The sequence below is a fragment of the Pezoporus occidentalis genome, unplaced genomic scaffold, assembly GCF_034315485.1.
Source record: "Pezoporus occidentalis ecotype Australia unplaced genomic scaffold, CSIRO_AGI_Poc_V1 ctg50, whole genome shotgun sequence".
Classification (NCBI taxonomy): Eukaryota; Metazoa; Chordata; class Aves; order Psittaciformes; family Psittacidae; genus Pezoporus; species Pezoporus occidentalis.
Genome location: NW_026915836.1, coordinates 107,011 through 130,019, shown reverse-complemented (window position 1 = coordinate 130,019; position 23,009 = coordinate 107,011). Strand labels below are relative to the sequence as shown.

At 39.4% G+C, this 23,009-nt stretch overlaps 2 protein-coding genes across 3 annotated transcripts in view; one reads left to right on the top strand and one right to left on the bottom strand.

Moving 5' to 3' along the window:
- Positions 1–5,779, bottom strand: part of ABCG8 (ATP binding cassette subfamily G member 8) — a 16,130-nt gene extending 10,351 nt beyond the window's left edge. The window contains exons 1-5 of the mRNA XM_062636981.1: positions 5,508–5,779; positions 4,060–4,182; positions 3,171–3,327; positions 993–1,231; positions 442–574 (exon numbers count right to left, since the gene is read on the bottom strand). Coding sequence (XP_062492965.1) covers positions 442–574; positions 993–1,231; positions 3,171–3,327; positions 4,060–4,182; positions 5,508–5,579 — 724 coding nt within the window. The 5' untranslated portion in view covers positions 5,580–5,779. The remainder of the gene's footprint in view (positions 1–441; positions 575–992; positions 1,232–3,170; positions 3,328–4,059; positions 4,183–5,507) is intronic.
- ABCG5 (ATP binding cassette subfamily G member 5) lies at positions 5,170–23,009 on the top strand. 2 transcript variants are annotated; one of them, XM_062636983.1, is made up of 14 exons: positions 5,170–5,414; positions 5,867–6,156; positions 6,796–6,917; positions 7,345–7,481; positions 7,698–7,796; positions 8,742–8,874; positions 10,227–10,366; positions 11,506–11,635; positions 14,093–14,306; positions 14,408–14,613; positions 15,525–15,663; positions 19,162–19,347; positions 20,972–21,084; positions 22,093–23,009. In XM_062636983.1, the coding sequence occupies exons 2-14, from the start codon at positions 6,029–6,031 to the stop codon at positions 22,287–22,289; spliced, it is 1,944 nt and encodes a 647-aa protein (XP_062492967.1). In that variant the 5' UTR covers positions 5,170–5,414; positions 5,867–6,028; the 3' UTR covers positions 22,290–23,009. The 2 variants fall into 2 exon arrangements, with proteins under 2 accessions (XP_062492967.1, XP_062492968.1); XM_062636984.1 differs by lacking the exons at positions 5,170–5,414; positions 7,698–7,796 and having other exon boundaries at positions 5,823–6,156.

Genomic DNA, 23,009 nt, shown 5'->3' with positions numbered 1-23,009 from the left:
AACCAGAGCACTGCTGTGAGGGTTACTTCAGGCCACTTCCAGTAGCCTGTGTGATGCTGGTTTTAGAGAGCATGGGGGCTCTGCCTAGGTTTGTCACTGCTTTTCCACTGGCACAGGTGGCAGAAGCAAAAGTGGGCTAGCTGCTGAAACACTCAGTTTACAGAAATGTTATATGTAATAATTACAGCATTATCTGTGATCAGCAGTGATTTCAATTTAAGCAAATGGACCAGCGCTCAGTCGCTGTGTCTAACTTCGCTATGGAGAGGGAACCTCTGGCAGAGGATGGTACAAGACCTATTAAAGTATCCTAAGCTCCTCAAGCTACCCCAGGGGCAACTGTGCATATGACTCCTCCCTGAAAAAACCTGTCTCCATTTACTGTCCCATTTCCCCCAGTGGTCTGTGGTGGCCACAGGAAGGTGACAGGGTTTTGCTCACCTGGGTTCCAGAGCAGCTGCACAGCAATGCTCACTCTCCGCCTCTCGCCTCCCGAAACTCCACGAAGATACTCGTTCCCTACCCTGGTGTTTGCACACTGACGCAACCGCAGTTCTGCTATAACATCTTCTACCTGAGGGGAACCGAAGGGTAACGGAGATAAAGCAAGAGTTTATTTGCACACTCGTGCATAGATAAAGCTGAAAATATGATTAATGTGGTTAAAATTCAGCTGGATATTTCGGTGCTATCTGATTAAGAGACACTTGAAAACAAATCTTGATTTTTAGAGATAACATTAAAGAAGACTCAGCGATCAGCAATTTAGTTCTTCTTTCAGCCTCTCTAATGCTTTCTCTAGATTGTCAATTTTTATGAGCTTTGGAACAATTGCTGGTTTCTATCTTGAAAGAAGAGAAAGGTTTATAATTCATAATCTACATCAAAAAATGCCAGATTAGCTGTTCTGACTCCAAACACACAGGATCTCTTGGATAATTCCTGTCAGACACATTTTTGACAAATTTATTTTCTTCCAACAGCTTAATTACCCTTTTTTTCCTTTGTGAGTCTGAAAAAAACTTTGGAAGGCGCAGTTTGGCAACGAACAATAGTGTTTCTCTGACAGTCAGGTGAGGGAGCAGTCGGTCATCCTGACGCACGTGCGCTATGCATTTCTTAACAAGCTGGGGTGTGCAGGGTTTATTATTGATCATGATTTGACCCGTCGTGACTTTGCCTCCATGATCCCGGCAGGTTATCACATCAAGCAAGGATGTCTTTCCACCAGCTAGAAGAATGGATATTGAAAATTATGTTATTTTCCAAGTGATAAATTTGAAAAGTGATTTAGTCTCAGACAGTGGATAGAAGTTTTCATTCCTTAATGTCTTTTCCTCAGCCCTTCCTGAAGCTTTTCCAAAGGCACAGAGACAGAATGATCTTGAAAGAAAATACTGACTATAAGCTCATGTTTAGGAAATCTCTCTCCTCTGGAACGGAGTACATGACTTTAAACTCTCTTATTTCCCAGCAGAACTGTTTAGTTGGGCATTGAGGATAGTTCCATGACTTCAAGGAGAAAGATAATAAGGTCTTTGCCTTCCTGTAACCTTTCTTTCACTTTTGAAACACAGGTGAAAGGTGGTGTCCCATGCTGGGTGCAGGGCTGGCACCTAAATGCTTGGCGAGAGCTTGCTTAGTGGAGAGAATTGTGAATTCAGAAACGGCTGCTGGAACAGCTGTGTGATTAAGGCACTGAATGATTATACAGACAATAGGAATCTTAATCATGATTGAAATAAAAATTATTGAGACTTAAATAAGACAAAAAGTCATTTAAATAATTAAGAATAGCTGGCTCATACTGAGATCTAAGAGAAGTAAAACAATGAAAACAACACCTGATTTGGAATTCAATAGCAAATGATTTTTTCCTTTTTGCTGCATGATACTGTATGTAAACACACAAAGCTGTCTTATTATGATTAGATGTCATTTATTTCTAGTCTCCCTGTTGAAAGATTAACTCTGTACTTTTTTGTTAATATATACATTTTAAAAAAGAAACCCATCCATCTGTAAACCACATATTGCTCTATTTAAGAGTGACATATTGATTGCCATTGACAATGTGAAACCCATCAGCAGTTTCATCCATTTTACTAAGCCATTTGATGAAAGAGATGATAAACAGCTTTTAAAAATAGTTCGACTGGTTCGCTAAAAGGGGCTTGTGCTCAGTGTATATTACTTTACAAGGGTGCTATAAGTCAATATGTTATTTCATCAGAAGCTTTTCCTTTTATTATCAGGACAATATCTAAGGTACAACTTCAAATACATTGAGGATATCTGCTAAGAAAAAAATCCCATGGCAATGGGGAAGAAAAACCTATTTTGTAGAAATAAAGTTGTAATTTCTTTGGCAAATATACTTTGCCTTTGAGAGAGAGCATCTTTACTGAATCACTGAGCTAACCTGATGTCAGAGTCTAGTGGAGACACAGCATGGGGTTTTTTGCTTCCAAAGCATGGATACTTTTTACTTCAGTTTAATAGCTCTACTATTTATCCCTCCAGGTAAGCTCAGATTCAACTAACCACATTGGGTAAAGGCCATCTCTCTATTAGTCACCCTCACCTCGAGAAGATTAAACCAGTCACACTAAAAAATGTAAGTCAAAGACCCAATTTAAAGCCAAGCAGAAGAGGAACTGTCTTTTCTTCTCCCTATATTTCTCTTAACTGATCCAAAGGTGATATTTTATCCTGTTAGAATTGTTTCAGTCTGAAGGGAATTTCTGGTTATGGCTATGCAAGTTATCACTGATACTTCTTATAGGGTCTGTCCTCATTTGTCTGCTATGTTACTGGTAAAGTCTGCAATTGGCTTGTTTTGAATCTGAGCCATGAAGCTGTTCATGTCCAGCAGAGTCAGGACTGCAGGTCACGCTTACAACAAACCCTGCTACACCTCAAGAAAAAATAGCAAATGTGTAAAAGCCATAAAAAAGTTGGATTTGGAAATAAATTCTAATGCCCCGCCCCATATCATTCTGTGTTTACTCATACTTTGTTCCCTCATATGTTTTAAAGAATATATTTAAGTGACACATTCCCAACAGTTTCTCAAGTAGATTTTGTAATTCAAGACTGCGGAGTATTGCTCTTGGCAGTGTATGTTTTAACTGAGAGTTGGTAAAATCATGAAATTTCTTTGCTCTTACCAGTGCTTCCGATAATAGCTAGCATCTGACCACTTTGAACTTTTAAATTAAGATTCTGGATTATTGGCACATGAGAACGGGGGTCTGATTTCCAGGCCCAGGGCATCTTCATCTGAGCAAGGCTTTCATACCAGGGAATCTGGGATGCCATGTTAACCTAACAAAGAAAGAAACAAGTCCCTTCAGTATAAGCAATAACCTACTTAGCAATAAATATCTCCAAAGTTATATTGCAAGCAGAGATTATATTAAAATAATGTTGTTAATCTTCAGAAATATATGGAAGAAAGTTCTTTTACAGCCAAGTATGCTTTCCTGCCTTGCTTCTTATTCTGTTAATTACTAAAGCTATTTCTGTCCTCTGTTACTTTGATAATTTATCATTACTGTAAATTTTAAATGCTTCAGATTTCTAATATAATTTGAAATTATGCAAAATTGAAAATTGTGAAATCTATTTCAGATGCCATGGAGGCAAAAAAGGGAGATGAAAAATGTCACTGTTTTTCTGAAATCCTCCTTGTAAGTCACCCTCTCTTTGTCTCCTTCTGCATACTCATTCTTGCCAAGGGCCCTCTGCTCCAGCCTTCAGAGCAGTAATTTGGTTCAAGATTGAGAAAAAACAGAGCCTAGAAACAGATCTCTTTTCCTCTCTTATCCCCTAGCTTTACTAGATATATTTACAATGGAGGGTTTAACCTGCTGTCCATATTGCAGCAAAGAGCATGACTGTGCTTAAAAAGACACGTGTATTTGATTGCACAACAGTTGTGTGAACTTTGTGTTGTGAACTTCAAGTTTGTTTGGATTTAAAAATGGCTTGCATTTAGAAACAGTCATTACCGGGTATGTTCGCTGCTGAAGGGAGTATATGAATTACAACTTTTACCTGATAGTTGAGTTCTTTGACTTCAAGGATGTTTGATTTTCCGCTATATGTGAAATACAGACTGTTGTCGTCTTCAGAGCAAAAAATAGTATCCTGGGCATCCTCGGCATTCTGGGCTTTGGTCTGGAAAAGTTATTAGGTTAATTACAACAGTTAATGATAATACCTAAAGTGCTGTGAAAACTTGAGTTCAGAAAAGGTGAAACACAAAGGGAATTACATTTTATGGGATATAACAGTATTGTTGGTGAGTTACAGTAGTGCAGAAGTCTGAAGGGTTGAAATGAGTTATCTTTTAATCAGCAGGAAAAGTACTTTGTTCTAGCAGCATGTATGAGGGCCAAACATGCTGTGCTATGCTCTTCCATTTACTTTCAGTTTAAATGAGATCAGTTTCAAAACGGAGATAAATATTACACCACTATGAAGAGATTGGACGCTATTTCTTTGAGGAAAAAATATACTGCTTCAGCGATGTTAGTCTAGTGGATCAAAATGGTGCATGTTGAAATTCATAAGTTATGACAGCTGAAAATTAAGGCTTACTGAAGTAAGTTCATCATTGACAGGGATTCATTAGCTTGGAGGCTTTATGAACAAGTAGGTGTGCAACCACAAGTACAGTCTCTTTTTCTCCTCTTTTGATTTTTTTAAATTCATGGTTTGTCAACTGGAACTTAGGGTTCTGAGATATCAGTTAAAATAACAGTCTTTCCTTGCCTTGGTTAACCTTTTGCATATAGTTGCAATCAAGAAGCCTTTGCTGAGGCAGCTTTCAGGCTTTGGGTTTAAATGCCTATAGTTTTCATTCCAACTAGCCATATCTCTCCTATAAACTTGTGCTTTTCCTACAAGTCACACTCATACCCTAGCCAAGGCAAATGTACCTGTTCACTGCGTAGGAGACCCTGTCATGCCTTAGGTGTCTTTGCAAATGGTGATCACACCTCTTTTTCTCACAGCAAACAAGGCTGATGAATCCTTTCAGTCTAGATACACAGCAGTCAGCAATGTAAAAACAAGGAGCCTGAAAAGCCATGTTAAAGCCCTCCAAGCTCCTCCCACTGCAAAAGCACTTCACACTCTTACTTATGTTAAATTTAATTTTTTAAGAAACAGGTGCTTCCCAGCAAACGTGTGGAGCTGGTTTACAGTCCAAAGGCACATCGTGTGAACGCCAGTCCAGCTCATACTCCGGGAGTTTCTAATCCATCCACCTATTTGAAGATCCCATCCCTCAGCCTCACCACCATGGCACCTGAGCACAGCTTGCATGGCACTAGCCACATCTCCAATGTGCTCTTGTGGGGAGTGAGGATGTTTTCTGCCCGCCATTTCAGAGCTGGAGCAGGGAGGTAAGGTCTTGCTGCCTGTCCCAGCTCCCAAGCCAGCACTGTAGCTGCAGAACAGCTAAGCCCATTGGGTCCCTCCTTGCAGGTCTCACTCACCGTCACCTCCTTGCGTGCCACCTGGCTCCAGCTGGCACTATCCAGAGAGATAGTTTCAATGTCTTCCTTCATGTTGGTGGCGGAAGGTCTTGCTCCCTGTGGTCGTTTGACTACTGGCTCTTCAAAAGCTGTAGAAATCCTTCTCCTCTTGGTTTTGAGCTCAGTGCTTTCCAAGCCCCATTTCTCCTGGCACGCTGTGTCTCTGCAGCTGGCATGGCCCTGCAGACAGAGAAGTATTCCCCTCCTCTGGGGCAGTAACAGCCCAGGCTAAAGGTACATCAGATAGCGGCCTCTGCTAACCGCCTATCAGTTGTTTTCAGGAAAAAGGAAGAACTTAAAGCCCGTTTATTTTCTTTTAGGCACTTTCCCAGGTGGCAAGCACCGGGGCCAGCGACCTGCTCTGACCTGGGGCCAGCAGTGAGCTGCCCCTGCCTGATTCTGCGGGAGGCATGGTGGTGGCAGTGTCAGGCACCTGGCCAGCAGCATGAAGAAGGGAGTCTAAGGGGCCCCAGCACTGGAAGATGTCGATGTCAGGCAGAATGTCTCCCACCCTGGAGGGGAGCGACAGCGATGGGAAGACAGGCAGGGCCAAGGCCGTGGTGCAGCCCTCCAACAGCATCAGTGTGCAGGGCATCTCCTACACCGTCAGGTAAGGCTGGGGAGGGCTGCATGGTGAGCCCCTGCCTGCCAGGTGCTGCTCTGACCACAGGGACTGAGGGGAGAGGGGCTGGGACTGGTGGGCCGTGGGTTTAGCTTCAGCCCAGTAAAGGAGGGACACTGCCAGGCTGCCCTCCTCATGCTGCTGGGCTGCCCACCACAGGGTTTGAGTGCCTGGACTGAGGGAAGCAGAGCTAGTCTGTTCTCCAGAGGGTTCACCAGTTCTTCTTCACATGTCTCTGAAGGTGATGCTTTAGAGATTTCCAAAGGTTGTGCCCCTTCCCACTGCCTTTCTTACGGTTGCAAGACGGATAATGTGAGGCCATAAGAAAGCAGGTGGATTAATAGCTGGCAAGCATCGTCAACAAGTAAAGCCTCAGTTAAAGTTTCCCCTTTTGTTGTAGTCTGAAAGCATCACAGCTGTCAGCTCGAAAAATCTGCTCAGACTTCTTTTTAGCTTCCAGATAATGCTGGAGTTAAAATGTTAAAGCCTAGGGGAGTGAGGCTCCAATATTTTAAAACACCTTCAGGCTCCCATCCCACATGCAAGTAGCTATAAGGCATTCGCTTACTGTATGCAAATTTTATTAAATTTCCTCTATTTAATTTTTTTATATGTTTGTCTTCCAAGAGAACACATTGGCCCATGGTGGAAAGTTTCTTTATGTCGTAAAAAATGGACCCGGCAAATACTTAAGGATGTTTCATTTCACGTAGAGAGTGGCCAGATTATGGGGATTTTAGGAAATTCAGGTAAGTTTTTCCAGTACTTTAAAAGAAATAAGATCGAAACTAACACTGGTGGCTTCCACAGTGGTATGAGTGTGACTGAGGTCTGCATTTTAAATAATGATGTTGCAGCTGGTTTTAATCTCTGTAGTGCTTGGTTTTCAGAGTTTAATCTTCTGTCATCGAACTAACAATTATAACTTCATTAAGAGATAATGTTACTTCTAAATCCAAATGTTTAACTAAGAAGTGTGAATTTGTATGAATTAAATGCCAATTTACACACTTTCTGTGTTTCCCATTTAATTCCTTTTAACTAGCTGCATTCTCAGGACTTATTTTAATGTTATTGAGAAAAAAAAAGTACTTCTCTTCTCCATCCAATTGAGGCTACTGCTCTTGAAATCATGTAATTCATTTCACAACATGATTAATTCCTTTTCTTTTAAAGGATCTGGAAAAACAACACTTCTGGATGCGATATCGGGAAGACTGGGACATAAAGACAACTTATTTGGTGATGTGTACTTGAATGGGTGTCAGCTGAAGAAGGAACAGTTTAAAGATTGCTTGTCTTATGTGCCACAGGTTGATTTCTGTATTTTATTTGTGTGCTGTGCTTCCTTTAATTTTAAAAAAGTAAAGTTGCTAATGCAATGGAGTAATGTAATCTGACTGATTTTACCAGTCAATTTACAACGCAGTTAACAAAATGTATGAATGAATGAAGGCTGTGCAAGTAGGGGCAAGATCTTCATTACTACAGGATTAATTGCTTCTTCCTCTTCACCCCTTTTTTTTCAGAATGACACTTTGTTAAGCTTCCTCACCATACAAGAGACTCTAACCTACACTGCTTTACTAACTCTTCAGAAATGCTCCGACGACTTAATCAGAAAGAAGGTCTGTATTTTATCATCTTCCACCAGAAAGGCAGACATGATGTCATGTAATGCTTTCACCAGCAGCACTTTCCATCCATGGCTGTGTTTTACGTTTACAAGGTTTTGTAATCCTTCTGCAGATGAGGAGAAATCCTTTTGCTGAGGAGTAGGGCGCAAACTCTCTGGTGCTCCCTGCTCTGCAAGGGGCTTGTGCTGATGCCCTGGGGAATCACCATTGTGTTGGGACAAAACTATTTTCCCCAGAGCTGAGGCAGTTACTGTTACAGATGCTGCTGTTGGCATCGAGGTCTGTTCCCCTTCCCCAGCTGAGAAACGTGGTTCTCTGGGGTGTTTAGGGCTATGTGTGTTGGCAAGTTTCATGGGCAGCAGAGGTGACTTTGACACTATTCTGGCTTTTGTAGGCTCTCTTCCACTAACCAGAACAGCTCCAAAAAGCTGGTCTAATAAGCCACATACACGCTACTTTCCTGATAAAATAGGTGTGTTCCAGATCTATTAGAGGACTCTTTTTGGCCTCTGTTGAGAATAAAGATTCGATATTCCTGACCAAAGGCTATTGCTTTCTGTCTTCTCTTTTCACTTATCTTCCACCCAGTATTTTGTACTTCCCCAGAACTGATGTGCTTTCTGCTCCCTTATTTTTGAAGCCAGACCAGCACATTATTCTTCATACCTTAACTTCTAGTCCCACCTTTTAATCTCTTAATGTCAACTGAAGCTAAAACTGTACTTATTTCAGTATACATGAAAATAAAATAAAAAGAAATTGAAATAACATATTAAAAATAATGAAGCCAGATATCTTCCAAATAGAGTGGATGCAAATAGCATATTGAGAAAGCCATAGCTTAAAATTATGTTTTTTTCTTTCATTTCTTCATTTTGCACACAGGTATCTGAGCTGGACTGTGTTTAGCCTTTCTAAATTGTAATTATTTTTCAGGTAGATGCAGTTATGGCTGAGGTGAGTCTCAGCCACATTGCTGACAAAATAATTGGAAGCCGTAATTTTGTAGGAATTTCGGGGGGTGAGAGGCGTCTTGTTTCAATTGGAGCCCAGCTATTACAAGATCCCAGTAAGTACCATGCATAGGTTTTCAAAGTAAAACAAAGCAGTGTCACCTTGTGCTCTTACCATGGGTCTCCATAAACCACTTTAACATATAAAGGCATTTATATTCTGTAATTCAGCAAAAGCTAGTCTAGTAGTGACAGAAAAGGATGAGCAGGAACTGAAGTTTGCCATTAATCTACTAGTTGATCTTGAAAAGTAGACAATCTCAAAATCTTAGGGACTAAACATAGATTTAGATTTGCATATATCCATTTCAAGTCTTTCTGGGCTCACACTTCCCAGGTATGAAATGTTGGTTGTGGCTCATTATTTTCTAGGTTTTGAGTTCATTAGAGCTATAAATAAGCAAGCACTGAGCCTTTTAGTGGAGTAGCTGTCATTAAACCATGCATGTTTGAGTGCCAGATCAAAAAAAAAATATGATGAATGAAAATCAAAGTAAGTAGAAGAATTAGCCATGGGAAACAGGACAGTAAATTTTCTGAGTTTTGAAATGGTTTCTTAAGTGTGACAAAATCTTATGGAGTGAATGTATAGCATGCATTTATTGGGTTCTGGAGTCCTCATATTGCTGTAGGTGTGCTAGGACGGCATACCAGGCAGGAAGGAGCATTTAAGCAGCAAAGTGAGGTTTATTACTGCTACTGGAAACTCTTAGAGAGTTCACTGGGACTAGTTATTGCTCAGGAAGCTCACTAAACCCTATCGTAAACACTACAGTAACTCTCTGTAAATAAACTTAGAGAGAAAGCGCTTCTCCCTCCTTATCCTGATCAAGGTTGAACTGTCTTCTTCTGTGTCATGTCTCATCTATGTAAAAATAATGGATTTGAGTGTAACTTTTCCCTTTCCATGTGCAATAAAAGCACAAAGAAAATGCAGTACTACCCCCCCATCTATGGAATTATATATGCTGTATTTTAACAAATCTTTGTTCATAACGAATTCTGTGTGTATATCAAGATTTAATTCAGATTATAGATTCTGGGCAGTTATATCAGTTATATTTACATTTGTATACATGCTGAAATTTGTTGTTATTGTTCTTGGAAGCAGATGTATACATCAAACCTAGTTTGGTAATCTTCAGATTTCACCTGAACTTAGAAAAAAAATCATTATGCTCTGATCCTGCAGTAGTTTCTTTATGTCCTTATTACTCGTCATTGAACCTGAACCACTGAAGCTAACTAAAACCTGGAGATCACATCATGGCAATATCTATACATACTCTGCTTTACATGTGGAACTTCACATGTAAAGTAATTTCTATATTATTTGCCAAATTAGCTCCAAAGGCAGAAGCTATAACGTTTGCTCCCCATTTACCTGAGTTTCCTTCTCGTTTCACAGAGGTCATGCTGCTTGATGAACCAACAACAGGGCTGGACTGCCTAACTGCAAAGCAGATTGTCTCCCTTCTCTCGGAACTTGCACATAGGGGCAGGATAGTGATTATTACAATTCACCAGCCTCGCTCGGAACTCTTCAGCGTAAATGATATCTATTTACTATTTGCCTTTTTATATTTTTTTACCAAGCTTTTTAGTACCTAGGTTCTTTTCAGGATAAAAGTACAATATGCAGTATAGTTGCCTTCAAAGTCTCTCCTCCTTTCCCCCATATAAACACAGACTTGTCTTGAACTTTATAGCTCTGCCCTTCTGCCCATCACAGGGCACTTTGGGTAACATATTGCCCTGTGAAAATAGTATGCACACTGACTGCCTCAGCTTTGTGTTATACAGCTGCCCAAAAAACTGGGAGAAGCCATGCAAATCCTCCAGTTGGGGGCGCACTCTAAAAACTAGAACTTTATTTATCTTTACATATCCACATTTCAGTAACAATTGCAACTTGAGACAGATGAAGCCATGACTTGGGGAAAAATAATTATTTTTTCCTCTTTGTGTCAGGTGATGTGGGTATACCTTGGTCGCATGATGGGGCAGGTCTGCCTTTCAGGGCTTGTGATAAGGATAGCACCTCTCCCTTCCCATTACTGTTTTGCACTTTGCTCTTCTGACACATCCAAGACCCACCACGTTGAATGCAAGGCAGCTCTTCCCTGTGACTGAATTGAGCATAAGTGGTCAAGAAGCCAGAGGGGAGTGAGAGTGCTTTTCTGGACTGAAAGCAGTCCTGGTGCCTTGGGAATATGGATTGACTATAGCTGTTGGGAACTCTGCCCTGGCAAATACTCACCTGGAGAGCAGTGCTGTTAAAGTCCATAAGCACTTAAGGATAATCTTCCAACAATTTGGGGATTTCACAGTCTGGGGCTATTAAGCACTGAAAGAGGTCAGTCAATAAGTGAAGGTGCATTAGAAGTGAAGCCAGAAGGCCACAGTTCCCACTTCCATTTGTGGATTACCTCTGTATGTTGCCGTCCCTGACAGTTTTGAGAGCTACTAGTTTAAAGAGCTTTAAGATGTGTCATCTTGCATAACCACCAAGAGGAGTGAACAGAAGGGTAAACTTCCTTTGAGAGAAATATAGTAAGGAGGTTTGAATGTGTCAAAATTATTTTTCCTGTCAAAGCATTTTTATTACCAAGACAGTAGCTGTACTTCACAATTAATGCACTTCTCCTCAATACGTATTGCTAATATATTCATATGCCCTCCTGCAGTTATTTGACAAAATAGCCATCATGAGCTTTGGAGAAATGGTTTTCTGTGGGAACCCTATGGAAATGATCACTTTTTTTAGTGACTGTGGCTATTCTTGTCCTGAGCAATCAAATCCTTTTGACTTCTATGGTAAGTTTGCCTAAGTTGTTTTGGTAAAAAAAGGTTCCCTTTAAACAAACAAGTTGTTTCTTCGCCATATTAAATTATATTTATATAGATAGAAATGTGTTGAATTTGAATTCGTCTCCAACTCTGTAATTATTTTCAGCTCAGAGAGGGGATTGGGCCCATGTAACTTCCACTGACTCCATAAACCAGCGCAAGTTTGCAGTAGGTCTGAAACACAGCAGAAAGGAATAAGCTACTAATAAAAAAGGAATCTCAGCTTCATGTAACCTGCAGATTCCTTGTGGCTGTCCACTGGATGTTGGAAAATAAAATTGATCCAAAATGTGGAAAGTCCTATGCTCTTACATACTCAGAGATGCCAAGCAGCTGGAAACAGTTGTTTCCTGGAGGAAAGGATGTAGAATAAATATGAGATGACCAATCCCTGCAAATATATGTTTGAAGAGAATGTGTATGTACATATATGTGTGCATACATACATACATATATATATATCTTTCTTTTTGAATCTAGTACGTAAGCTGATTTTTCAGGATACTAGCTAGGCATTAACTAAGGAATCTGACCAATCCAAAAAGCTGTATTCAGAGGAGGCAGTGTTTTCCTATTGTCTAGATGGCATCCAAAATTCAGAGGGAAGAGAGGATGGTTGTTGACATGAAGCTGGAACGGGATGAAGCTGAAAATACTAGTGTGACAGTGAGGATAATTTTGCTTTCATGAATTTGAATAGGCTTGAAAAGCATAGATGAGTTGAGATTTAGACCCACTTTTAAAAAGGCTTGGTAAAGAGAGTACTGCATTCTTTAAGTGTCAACCTTTGACTGTGACAAGAAAAGGAAAAAATACAGTTTAGAGCAAAGAATCATCAGAATATTTAGTCTTTGGAAAATTGGTAGTTTATATTTTTTATGTGATTTAATGATGTGAATGAAGGGACGGATCCTGATACCATTTTGCACCAGCAGCAGAGGAAAACAGAGCCTACATATTGAGTGAAGCTTATGTTATTGAAAAGTTACATGTGTTTATTAAAAGAGTACAACTGCATGTAGGCGTTAGCTATTTGGTCTAGTGACTATTTGGTGTTATCATTTTATTAAAACAGACATGGTTGCCATTTATTTCCTGCATGACTTTCAGCGAGTCACACTGGCCAGGTTTTAAAAAGTGTCTGCATTTCAGATGTTCATATTTACAAAAGAGAAGACATAATTTTTATCATTAAAGACAGTTATGCTGAATTCCAGCTTTCAGAACAACAGGGAAGTATTCATAAGTCTAAGTCAGATTTTGAGGATCTTAAGATTAAGAATCTTGGGCATGGCCTCCTTTTCTCTTGTTCAAGACATATCTTGAAGTTGAGCATAACACTGTAAAACTGAGGAATAAGTAACTGTCAAAGATGCCTTATCAAACGTAGAAGAGTAATGTAAAAATCTGCAAGAATTAAATAAATTCCTGAGAACCACAGTCTAGTTTTTGAAGCCCTATATAATTCATTGCTGTTAGGGAAAAGGGAAATTTCTAGTGCATTTCAGCACTATAGCTGAATCTGTGTGACTTGTACAAATAGCCCACACAAGGTTACCATCTGCTAGTAAAAGAATTGCTGGTGTCAGGAATAGGTATAGGTGGATTTATTAGAAAGGAACATTAACTATGTGAAGTATTTACCTTTTCATAAGTTCCATGGAAGCAAGTAATACTTTCTTCAGCTTGGGCTGAGCCTGCTAGACGAATTTGGCCTGCTGAACACCCTTTAACTTCACATTAAAACAAAAGTATGTCTGAGAAGGAGGTGGATGAAACCCAAGTGCAACAATGCAGTAACAGCTCAAGTAGAAAAGAGCAATCTCTGTGCAGCATGATCTCTGACTGAAAAATAAAGCTCCATTGTTATGGGGTTATGGAGGAGTAAGTAGAAGACAAGGGGGAATCAGGGACCCATGTCTGAGTATTTGCACAGTCGCTGCACAGTTACTCATATATGTTGCTTCCAGTGGAAAGGAGGAATAAAAGAAACCTTGAATACTTCCATGGACCTTTCCTTCTTTGCAGATTTGAGGAAAGAGACAAGGAAAAGTTAGCTGCAAGTTGAGGAAAGAGATATGAATGGAAAGTGATGTGTATGCAAATGCAACAACTACCTGAAAGGAGAATGGAGCCAGGAGGCAGCTGGTCTCTCCTCCCAAGTAACAAGTGATAGGACAAGAAGTGATAGCCTCAAGCTGTGCCAGGGGAAGTTTAGATTGGATATTAGGAATTTTTTTTTCACTGAAAGGGTGGTCAGCCATTGGAAAAGGGTGCCCAGGGACATGGTGGGATCACCCATGTAGATGAGGCCCACAGTGACATGGTTTAGTGGTGGACTTGGTGGTCCTAGGGTGACAGTTGGACTGGATGATCTTAAAGGTCTTTTCCAACCTTGATTCTAAACACTTCACAAATTTACAGTGGATCTGACATCTGTGGACACCCGAAGCAAGGAACGTGAACTTGAAACCTACAGCAGGGTTCAGGTAATCGTATCAGCCTACAAAAACTCGGAGATCTTTAGCAAAGTACTGGCAACCATTGAAAGAGCAAAGAGTATGAAAGAGCTGACACCAATTCCATTCAAAAACAAAGACTCCCCCAATGCCTTTTGCCAATTGTGGATTCTTGTACGGTAAGAATCTTTTATTTTTCCCTTCTTTTTTAAAAAAGAAAAATCTTTTTTTTCTTTCTCACCAATCTTTTGGTGTTGTTATTGTTTCGTTTCATTATCAGGAGGATAACAAGAAACTTCTCCAGAGATAAGATGGGCATCATCATGCGTCTCCTCCAGAATCTGCTATTTGGCTTGTTTGTAGCATTTTTCCTTCTTAGACTAAGGAATGATCTGGAAAAAGGAGCTGTGCAGGATCGTGTGGGGCTGGTCTACCAGTGCGTGAGTGCTCCCCCCTACACAGGGATGCTCAACGGTGCTGTCCTTTGTGAGTTTTGCTTCTGTATTATGTGCAGCAGCAAGTATTACTGCCACTACCTTATGAAGAGGAGAAAGTATTTTTTGAAGATAATCATTTAAAGGATCTTAACAGTCTTGGGTAATGTCAGAGCTGATACAGAGGCATGAAATTTGAAGGCAAAGCAGCAGGAAGCGTCACACCACAGAAAAAGATAAGACAAGCAATCAGGGGGGCTCCAGGTTTACTGCACTTAATGATGGAATGCACCTCAATTTCTGCATCTCCTTTTTACAGCTGCCCTGTGTGTGGAGGCTTTATGCTGAACTGTGCAAGAGCCCTTAATTTGCCTGCGTGTAGTGTGATAAAGGCAGGACAAAGTCTAAGTCTGGGGTTAACATCTTGAATGAGAGCAAATCAAAAGACGTGGAAAAGATAAAATTATAAACCTGCTTTGACAGCAGTAAACATAATTAGATTTAACAGTATTATGTAATGATTAAATTTGTCTTAGAATGTGTTTCTCTTACAGCTCTTTTCTCTGCCATACTAAGACCAACAGTATCTTCTATTTACAGTCCTAAACACTGTTACGCTCATGTAGGTAACATGTACCCCTGTCATCACCTGCAGATCAGAACACCTCAAGAAATGATCCTGTGATGGCAGTTTTTTCAGGCCTTTAAGTTATATCTGCAAAAAGAGAAGCCTCTCCTGCATGCTGCCTAGATAGGACTCTTTCATTAAACTTACCAACTTTTGCAATCTGTGGGGAGCATTTGTTGCATTTATAGTGGGGGGAAACATCAGACTGGTTTAGACTGAATGTTTCTGATAGATTCTTAAAGTTGTCTCTTTGCTCCAGGTCTTTTTTGATAGCAACAAGTCTTGATCTCTTTATTCAATGGTGATTTAATTTGTTTCTTCTATATTTATTGCAGTCCCACCTTTACGTGCTATCAGTGACCAGGAAAGTAAAGATGGCTTGTACAAGAAGTGGCAAATGCTTTTAGCTTATATAGTACATTTCTTACCCTTCAGTGTCATCAGCGTGGCGATTTTCTGCATCTTTATTTACTGGTAAGCACTTGGGCCATCCACTGGCTTGTTATTTTCTTTTTGTTACCAGTTTAAATTCCTATGTCAGCAACAGGCCTCCTGGCATGGCTTCCTACTCTTGTCTCTTAGAATGATTACAGAGCAAGCTTAAGGAAAGATGACACAGTTTCAGGCAGTGTTAAAACACTTTCTGAGTAAGTTACTAGTTCTCTAGGTAACTTGGGAGGTTTTAATGGGGCTGGGACATTTATCATTCTTGTGTCATATCAAAAGCAGAAAGTGTCATTTTACATTACATTTTTGAAAAGTAGGAAATAAGGGGGGGGGGAAGTAACAAAGCTGTATATTTCCTGAGAGTTTTGGGGTTTAGCCATAGCATATGGAGATGATATCTAGACCCTTCCCTTCCACTCTCCAGAGAGAGGCACTGAAGTAGATTTCTGACAGTGAGAGAAAGGGTTTGATTGTAAAACTTGATTTCCTCCGCACCCCAGTATATTCATTTGCTTGCATCGTTGTGAAGTAGTACTTCTGAATGGGGTCATGAAGTATTTCATCTGATCATTGCCTTGTCCGTCGTACATGTCTGCTCTTCTTCATTATGTCCCATTGATTTCTTGCCTTCTACTTCCTTAAGCCAAACTTAATAGACTCTATCGCTGCATATATCAGCTAATAGAAAAGTACTAAGGAATTTCTGTCTTTCAATCTTTTTTCTGTTTTCTTTTGTTTGTTTGTTTTTCCCAATTATGAAAGGAGTGCAGTGCACTAAAGTTAATGTTTGTTTTCATGTGACAGTTGGCAGTAAAGTTGCAATCAGGTGGCAGTCTATAGCAAAATGTGTACAAAGGAACAGCAGGCTTGGTTTGTTGGATGCATGTTCTCCAGTTAGCTTTGATAAATTATAAGTGGGTAGACCCCTGTAAAAACGATGAAGTGCAGGAGCTATTCTGCTGTAGCTGTGCCTGTTAGTGCTCTTACTCTTCGGTAAAATGCACTTGGGCAGTTTGAAAATGGATGAAGTAAAACTGCGCCAAATAGCTTGGACTAGAGTCAGAACTTCTGCATAGGGAGTTAGTCTGCAGTGGGAATCTCGCAATAGCTCTTTTCTCATCTAGAAAAACTCAGGAAAAAAGGTAACCTTTTTCTTCTTCCTCTAGGCCTGTAGCAGGTAAAGTGGTGAAGTGCTCAGCATTTGCCTAATTCTTTCCATTAGGGATCTCAGTAACTGTCAGCTCCTAGATGGCAAAAACTCTGAGAGGGCGATTTCTGCTCCTCCACACATGAGGACTTCTGTGCATGGGTTGTTTTTTTTTGTAGTTTGGTGCTGATTTTAAAAGTAGCAGCTTTGTTCAAGTAAGTCCATCTTTCTCTTTGTCCCCTTAGTTACCTGGGATTTTATTCCTGAGAGCAGTTAGTACTGCCTGCTTCAGGCAATGCTCCCTGAGAAGTCCTTTTTCACAGACAAGCAAAAAGCTAGTCCTCCTCCCAGTAAGTGCATAGAGGGGATGCCCTCCGCTCACCAGAGCCCTTCTGTCTGCCCACTAGAGAGCTGTTTGCTGAGAAGGCAGCCATTTGGAAAGCATCTTTTCAGGTTCAAAGTGTAAGATCTGTGGAGCTCCTAAAGATCACAAGCCACTGCTTGTCACACTCACTCCTTAAACAGGAAATGTGTGAGGGTAGAGACTTTGCCCTTGTGCTCTGGTAGCTTCAAACACAATCAACAATAAAGAGTGTGGTTCTGGTTAATGAATAATATTTACAGATATTTCTTCACTGTGTAGGCGGTGAGGCACTAGCACAGGTTGCCCAGAGAAGCTGTGGCTGCCCCATCCCTCTCTGCATTCAAGGCCAGGCTGGACACAGCTTGGAGCAACCTGCTCTAGTGGAAGGTGTCCTCAACCATGGCAGGAGGGTTAGAACTATATGATCTTTAAGTTCGCTTCCAACACAAACCATTCTATCTTAGCCTCTGCATATCTTTGCTACCTTGTGGTTGTGGAAGCCATCAGTGATGTGTCAGAGTGATTTCATAGTGCCCATAGACTTGACAGTGTGTAAAGTTTCTATATGAAATTTTGAAGATTGTATCTGTGCAGGACTACACTTTCCTGGATGGAGACTCCTATGTGTTCTTACAAGCTGCTCTCTCAGCGTTCGTATTTGTAGGGTTAGACAGCTAGGGTCAGACAGACTCCAACTCTTACCTGATCAAGCACAAGGCAGATCTGGCCAAGAACAAATACAGCCAGTTTTGCATTCAAGTAAATGTACTCTTTGGCAGATTTTCCTAGCTGAATATTCCTCTGGGAAATGTTCTAACAGTTTCATCATCCTACTGTTCTATTGCTGTTATATTCTCTCTGAGTTTTAGGCTTTCTTCTCTTTTTATTCCTACTCCAGATTTACTAGTTTGTATTTACGTAGCTGTGAAAGTATTAGAGCACTTCAGAGGAGGTGATACTTTTATGCCAGGACTTTGCAAAGTTGTTTCTTCTGCACTGATCTGTGATTAAAGGTTGTTTGTTAAATACCTCTTAGTTTGTTCAATGTTCAATACTTGAAGAGTCAGTGCTCAGCCACCTGCTTATAAGAGAGGTTATTCTGGTGTTACAAAAAATGCTACAGGAAAGCCTGTGAGAAAATTAATACTTCTATTATGCTCAAATATGGTAGATAAAAAATAAAAGTACAGGACCTTGCACTGGGCAAGGAGAAAGAAAATAAAATGTTAAATGGCTGCTTGTTAGTTAAGCAAAGCAGTCTGTACCCAGTGTGAGGCAATTTTGGGGTGAGGTATTTTGAAAAAGAGTAACATGTCGCCATGTAATAAAAGGTTTTGTCATCTGTAATATGCATGATAAGGCTGAATTAACTTTGCCAATCAACTGTTGGCCTTTCTTAACTTTTTAATCTTTAGTACAGATTGGGGGACTTTTTTTCTTCAATTAGCTAAGGAAAAGCTCGGTACAGCATGTTGTATTAAGAAACGTAGGAGTACGGAGGAAATTGCATTTGGGTGAATTACATGGGTGGTGAGTTCAATTAGCCTTGCATTTGATTGAGTATATCTGGTTTTACATTTGTAGGCACAGTATCAGAAGAGCAAAATTCCATCTGTTAATTATCTGCCTAAAGACGTTCTTTAAATATGTGACTTACATAAATAACTGTGTAGACTTTAGAAGGAGGAGGATGTTAGTTTAAGGGATTGTATAAGTCATGGTAGTTATCCTGAAACTACATGGATTTCTGCTTCAAAGTACGTATTTATGTAGCTCTCTTTAATCTAGATGGAGGAAACCTAATATATCTGTCACAGTATTAAGAGGATGTCCTTTATGTTAAGGCTCCAAACAACATACTAAGGGTTAAGGCATAAACTGTTAACTTAATGAGCTGTAATTGCAAAAAAAAAAAAAAAATTAAAAAAATACATACAAACAGAAATAAAAGCTACTTTCCAAGTCTAGTACCCAAACACTGCTTTTAAATGTTCATTTGCTCGTTTTTGTACAGGATTGTTGGGATGCATCCTGACGCTGCCAGATTTGGAATTTTCTTTGCTGTTGTCTTAGCATGTCATATAATTGGTGAACTACTAACACTTGCTGTGCTTGGTGTGGTTCAAAACCCAAACATAGTCCAAAGTGGAGTGGTGCTACTTAATTCAGCCGGTGTGACAGTGGGAGCAGGACTACTAAGGTAGGAAAAAGTTTTATTTCATTATGGTAAATGTTAAAATAATCTACCTGCAGAAGAGTCTCGTGAACAGGCTATGTTGCAGAAGCACAATAACGCACAAGTAGCAATGGAAAGACAGAGCAGCTGTTATCCTTCAGGGGCAGAACTACTTAATCACCTCAGACTTTGTACTACACACACAAACTAGACACTTAATAACTTTAAATATTAATAAATTGTTAATATTTTTCATTACAACATATGTCTATATATGTTATAGATACATATATGTTTATATAACATATATATGTATATATATGTATATAACATATATATTATATAAACATATATAAATATATAACATTATAAATAAAAGTGTTTTTTCACTTTTTGCAAATCAATTGAAGCTAAAACTGAGGTATTAGTACCTATTGGCTCAGATGATGTTTTCTTTTCCACTTATGCTGACATTATGAATTGAAAATTGCTCACTTGTGATCTTTCCAATGAAAAGTAAGTAAACCTAACAATTGATGCCGTTGAGTTGTCCTCAGAAAACGTGTATGAGTCTTCTCAAAGTTGATGCTGCTTTGCCTCTTCAAAGCAGATCTCGTCTAATACTTGCCTAAGAGATAAAACTAGGTTAATAGCTAATTAATTGGTCTCTACCTAATTTCAGGAAGATGCACGTTTACAGTGACAAGTTATTATGACAAGTGACAAGTTACTCCCGCTACCATAGTCTAATGCCCTAAATGATAACTTTCTAAAAGTATTAGAGTGGTTTCTAAACTTATTTTGCAGTAGAGACATTGCTAATTAATATTATAATATGAATCTCTTTGATTAATCTTCATAGGCAATGAAGGATGTTAAAAATAGCATTGAGATTTGGGTTGCTGGGTTTTTCTGTTCATCTGTTAAATTATGCCTTGCAGCGTTTGAGGGTGGTGAGGCTCTGGCACAGGGTGCCCAGAGAAGCTGTAGCTGCCCCATCCCTGGCAGTGTTCAAGGCCAGGGTGGGCAGGGCTTGGAAGCAACCTGGTCTAGCAGGTGTCCCTGCCTATGGCAGGGGTTTGGAACTGAATGAGCTTTAAGGTCCCTTCCAACCCCAGCCAGTCTGTGATGATTCTATTTTAGGTGCAGAAATTGCCCAGTCTTGTTGAATAATGTTATTTCAAAATTTCCATACTGTTTTTAATTATTTTTGCTTCATTTTTGATCTTTTGTTATTATTCCCATGAATTGATATTCAGTCTTCTGTAGCTTTTGAAGATGGAGTTGGGGAGGTGGTTTTTTTACTTTGGAAGCAACACTTTTGCAACTAAGGTTTATATTGCGTCCTGTTATTTTTACAGTTTTATCACTGCAATGTGAATAGCAAAATACTTCACAGGATTATTTGTGACTGTCCATAACATTATGGCTGAACATTATGACACTGTACCACAGTCAGAGACAGCCTTCATGGCTGTCCCCTCCTTTAGTACTAAAATGGACTTGTTTTAAACCCCCCCAGGTACAGCCAAGAACTGTGTCTGTAACAAGCTACAAAAAAAAGATGAGAGTTAGTTTGTTTTAATTTGGGGTAGAATTGGCTCTTGGAATATAGCAAAAGACAGTTTAAATTCTCTGTTTCTTCAAGGACCGTTGAAGATATGCCAAGAATTTTTAAGATACTCAGTTATCTTACCTTTCAAAAATACAGCAGTGAAATTCTCATAGTCAATGAATTTTATGGCTTAAACTTCACTTGTGGTAAGTGTTCATGGAAAAAAAAAATAGCCTTTTATTCCATTGTAAATTATTTAATGAGATGTTGATGCTTATTTTCCTTCTACATACAAGTATCTTGATAAAATAAAGATAACTTCTGAGGTGTTAAAAAAAGCTTATTAATTAGTAAAGATGATAATGTCATATCAGCAAGCAAGACAAAAGCTTGATTCTTTTTTCCCAACCATTTCTCATTCAGTTCTTCATTTTTCTCATCTCGGTTCTTTTACCCTGGCTTTAGGGGCGTTTTGGAGGGTGAACTTTGCAGTCTGTTAGGAGCTTATCAGAGTAGTGTTAGACAAATAGAAGGTCAACAGAATTGCACAATATAAGATCAAACATCATTGCAGGGAGCACTTACAGGTAACACCTGACCGGATGTTTTCTCTTAATACTAGTGATGCTTTGGTTCCAATGTTACCACTACACATATTAAGCTTAGATCTGTGAGGCTATACTTTTCTGCTTGTGAGCAAGACGACTGGCAAAATGAGAGAATCAATCAGGTTGGCAGGATCAGTAGCTAACATCCATCAATAAGGTTCAACCTTACAGCTTTGGACCTACCCAAGCTATTTTGGGCTTCGCAGCCAGGTGTCTGTGCTCCTCTCCAAGGCTATATTCTCCATTAATCCATCCCATCCCTTTTTATTACAAGAGCACTGTAAGTCTATCCCATTGGGCAATTCACTTCTTGAGGTCTCTCCAGATAACACGTCTGAAAAACCATAGATCTTTGGTTACGAACAAACCAGAAGGCTCCTAATGACCCTTTATTTTTCCCTTCAAAAAAATATAGCATAGATAACCTGCAGAAACATGTGGCTTGCCTGTTCTTATTCCAAAATGATGAGAAATACTGCTGTGGGTAGAGTTCATTGTTAAAATAGCATTAGGGATAGGTATGTTAAATGTATGAGCTAGATACTGAAGTCGAGTTTTAATTTTACTGATTTGCCTGCTAAAGATATTACTTTGTTCTTTTAACAGGTGGAGCCAACAGTTCCACTACACTTAATCCTGTGTGCGTCTTCTCCCATGGCACTCAGTTCATTGAAAAAAACTTTCCTGGTGCACTGTCCCAGTTCACACTTGATTTCCTAATACTCTATGCTTTTATACCAGGATTTGCCATTGTAGCACTTCTGAGCTTCAAAATAAGAGACAGAATTATAGCCAGGCAATAAAAAAGTACTTCTAACAGTGTCTAATGCAACACTTTCAACTTGATTATGGTTGAAGGCATAAATTGTTAGATTTTAGATAGATTTTAAGTGATTATACATATAGAAACATATCTTCTCATGCTTGTTTCTAACTGGATGGTTTCCATCTTGAAAAACAATATTCTCTTAAGAATATGATTGTCTTCCTGCTATTGGTATTCCCACCCCACTCCCAAACCTGCCATAATCAACATTATTACCCATTTTAAAGGACATTTTGAATTTAATTTAGTCAGCTGTTGCTGTCAGTTTTTAATAATCTATCAATGGTGCTCTAATTTCTTCCCCACTAATAGTGGTTTTTAACCTTCACCAATAAGCAGAGGGGTACAACTGCTACTACATCTTGTTTCTAGAATTGTATCATAAGTCTTATGCTTTCTTTTGATACCGTCTGCTAGATTTGTAGAAAGGGCACAAACAAAATATGTACAAAGACAGAATCAAGAAATCACTCCACTTTAATCTTATGCATACTGTACAATCAACGAGTACAGGACCTTTAAGCAATATAGAATTTACCCAACATGTTTTTGTCTTGTAAATGATGGCAAATCAAGAGAAGACAGTTATTTATATCTGTTCCTTCTTTTCATTACCAAGTTCCTAATCTTGTTCTGGAAGCACTTTGTGAATTGCTAAAGCAAAAAAATATTTGTTAATAAAATGTCAATTTAACTA

Bases quoted from the DNA above. Each gene is read 5' to 3' on its own strand.
- ABCG5 (XM_062636983.1), top strand. From the start codon at position 6,029: ATGTCGATGTCAGGCAGAATGTCTCCCACCCTGGAGGGGAGCGACAGC. The intron at 10,367-11,505 runs GTAAATGATATC...GCCCTCCTGCAG, and splicing joins CTCGCTCGGAACTCTTCAGC to TTATTTGACAAAATAGCCAT. The intron at 14,614-15,524 runs GTGAGTTTTGCT...TATTTATTGCAG, and splicing joins GCTCAACGGTGCTGTCCTTT to TCCCACCTTTACGTGCTATC.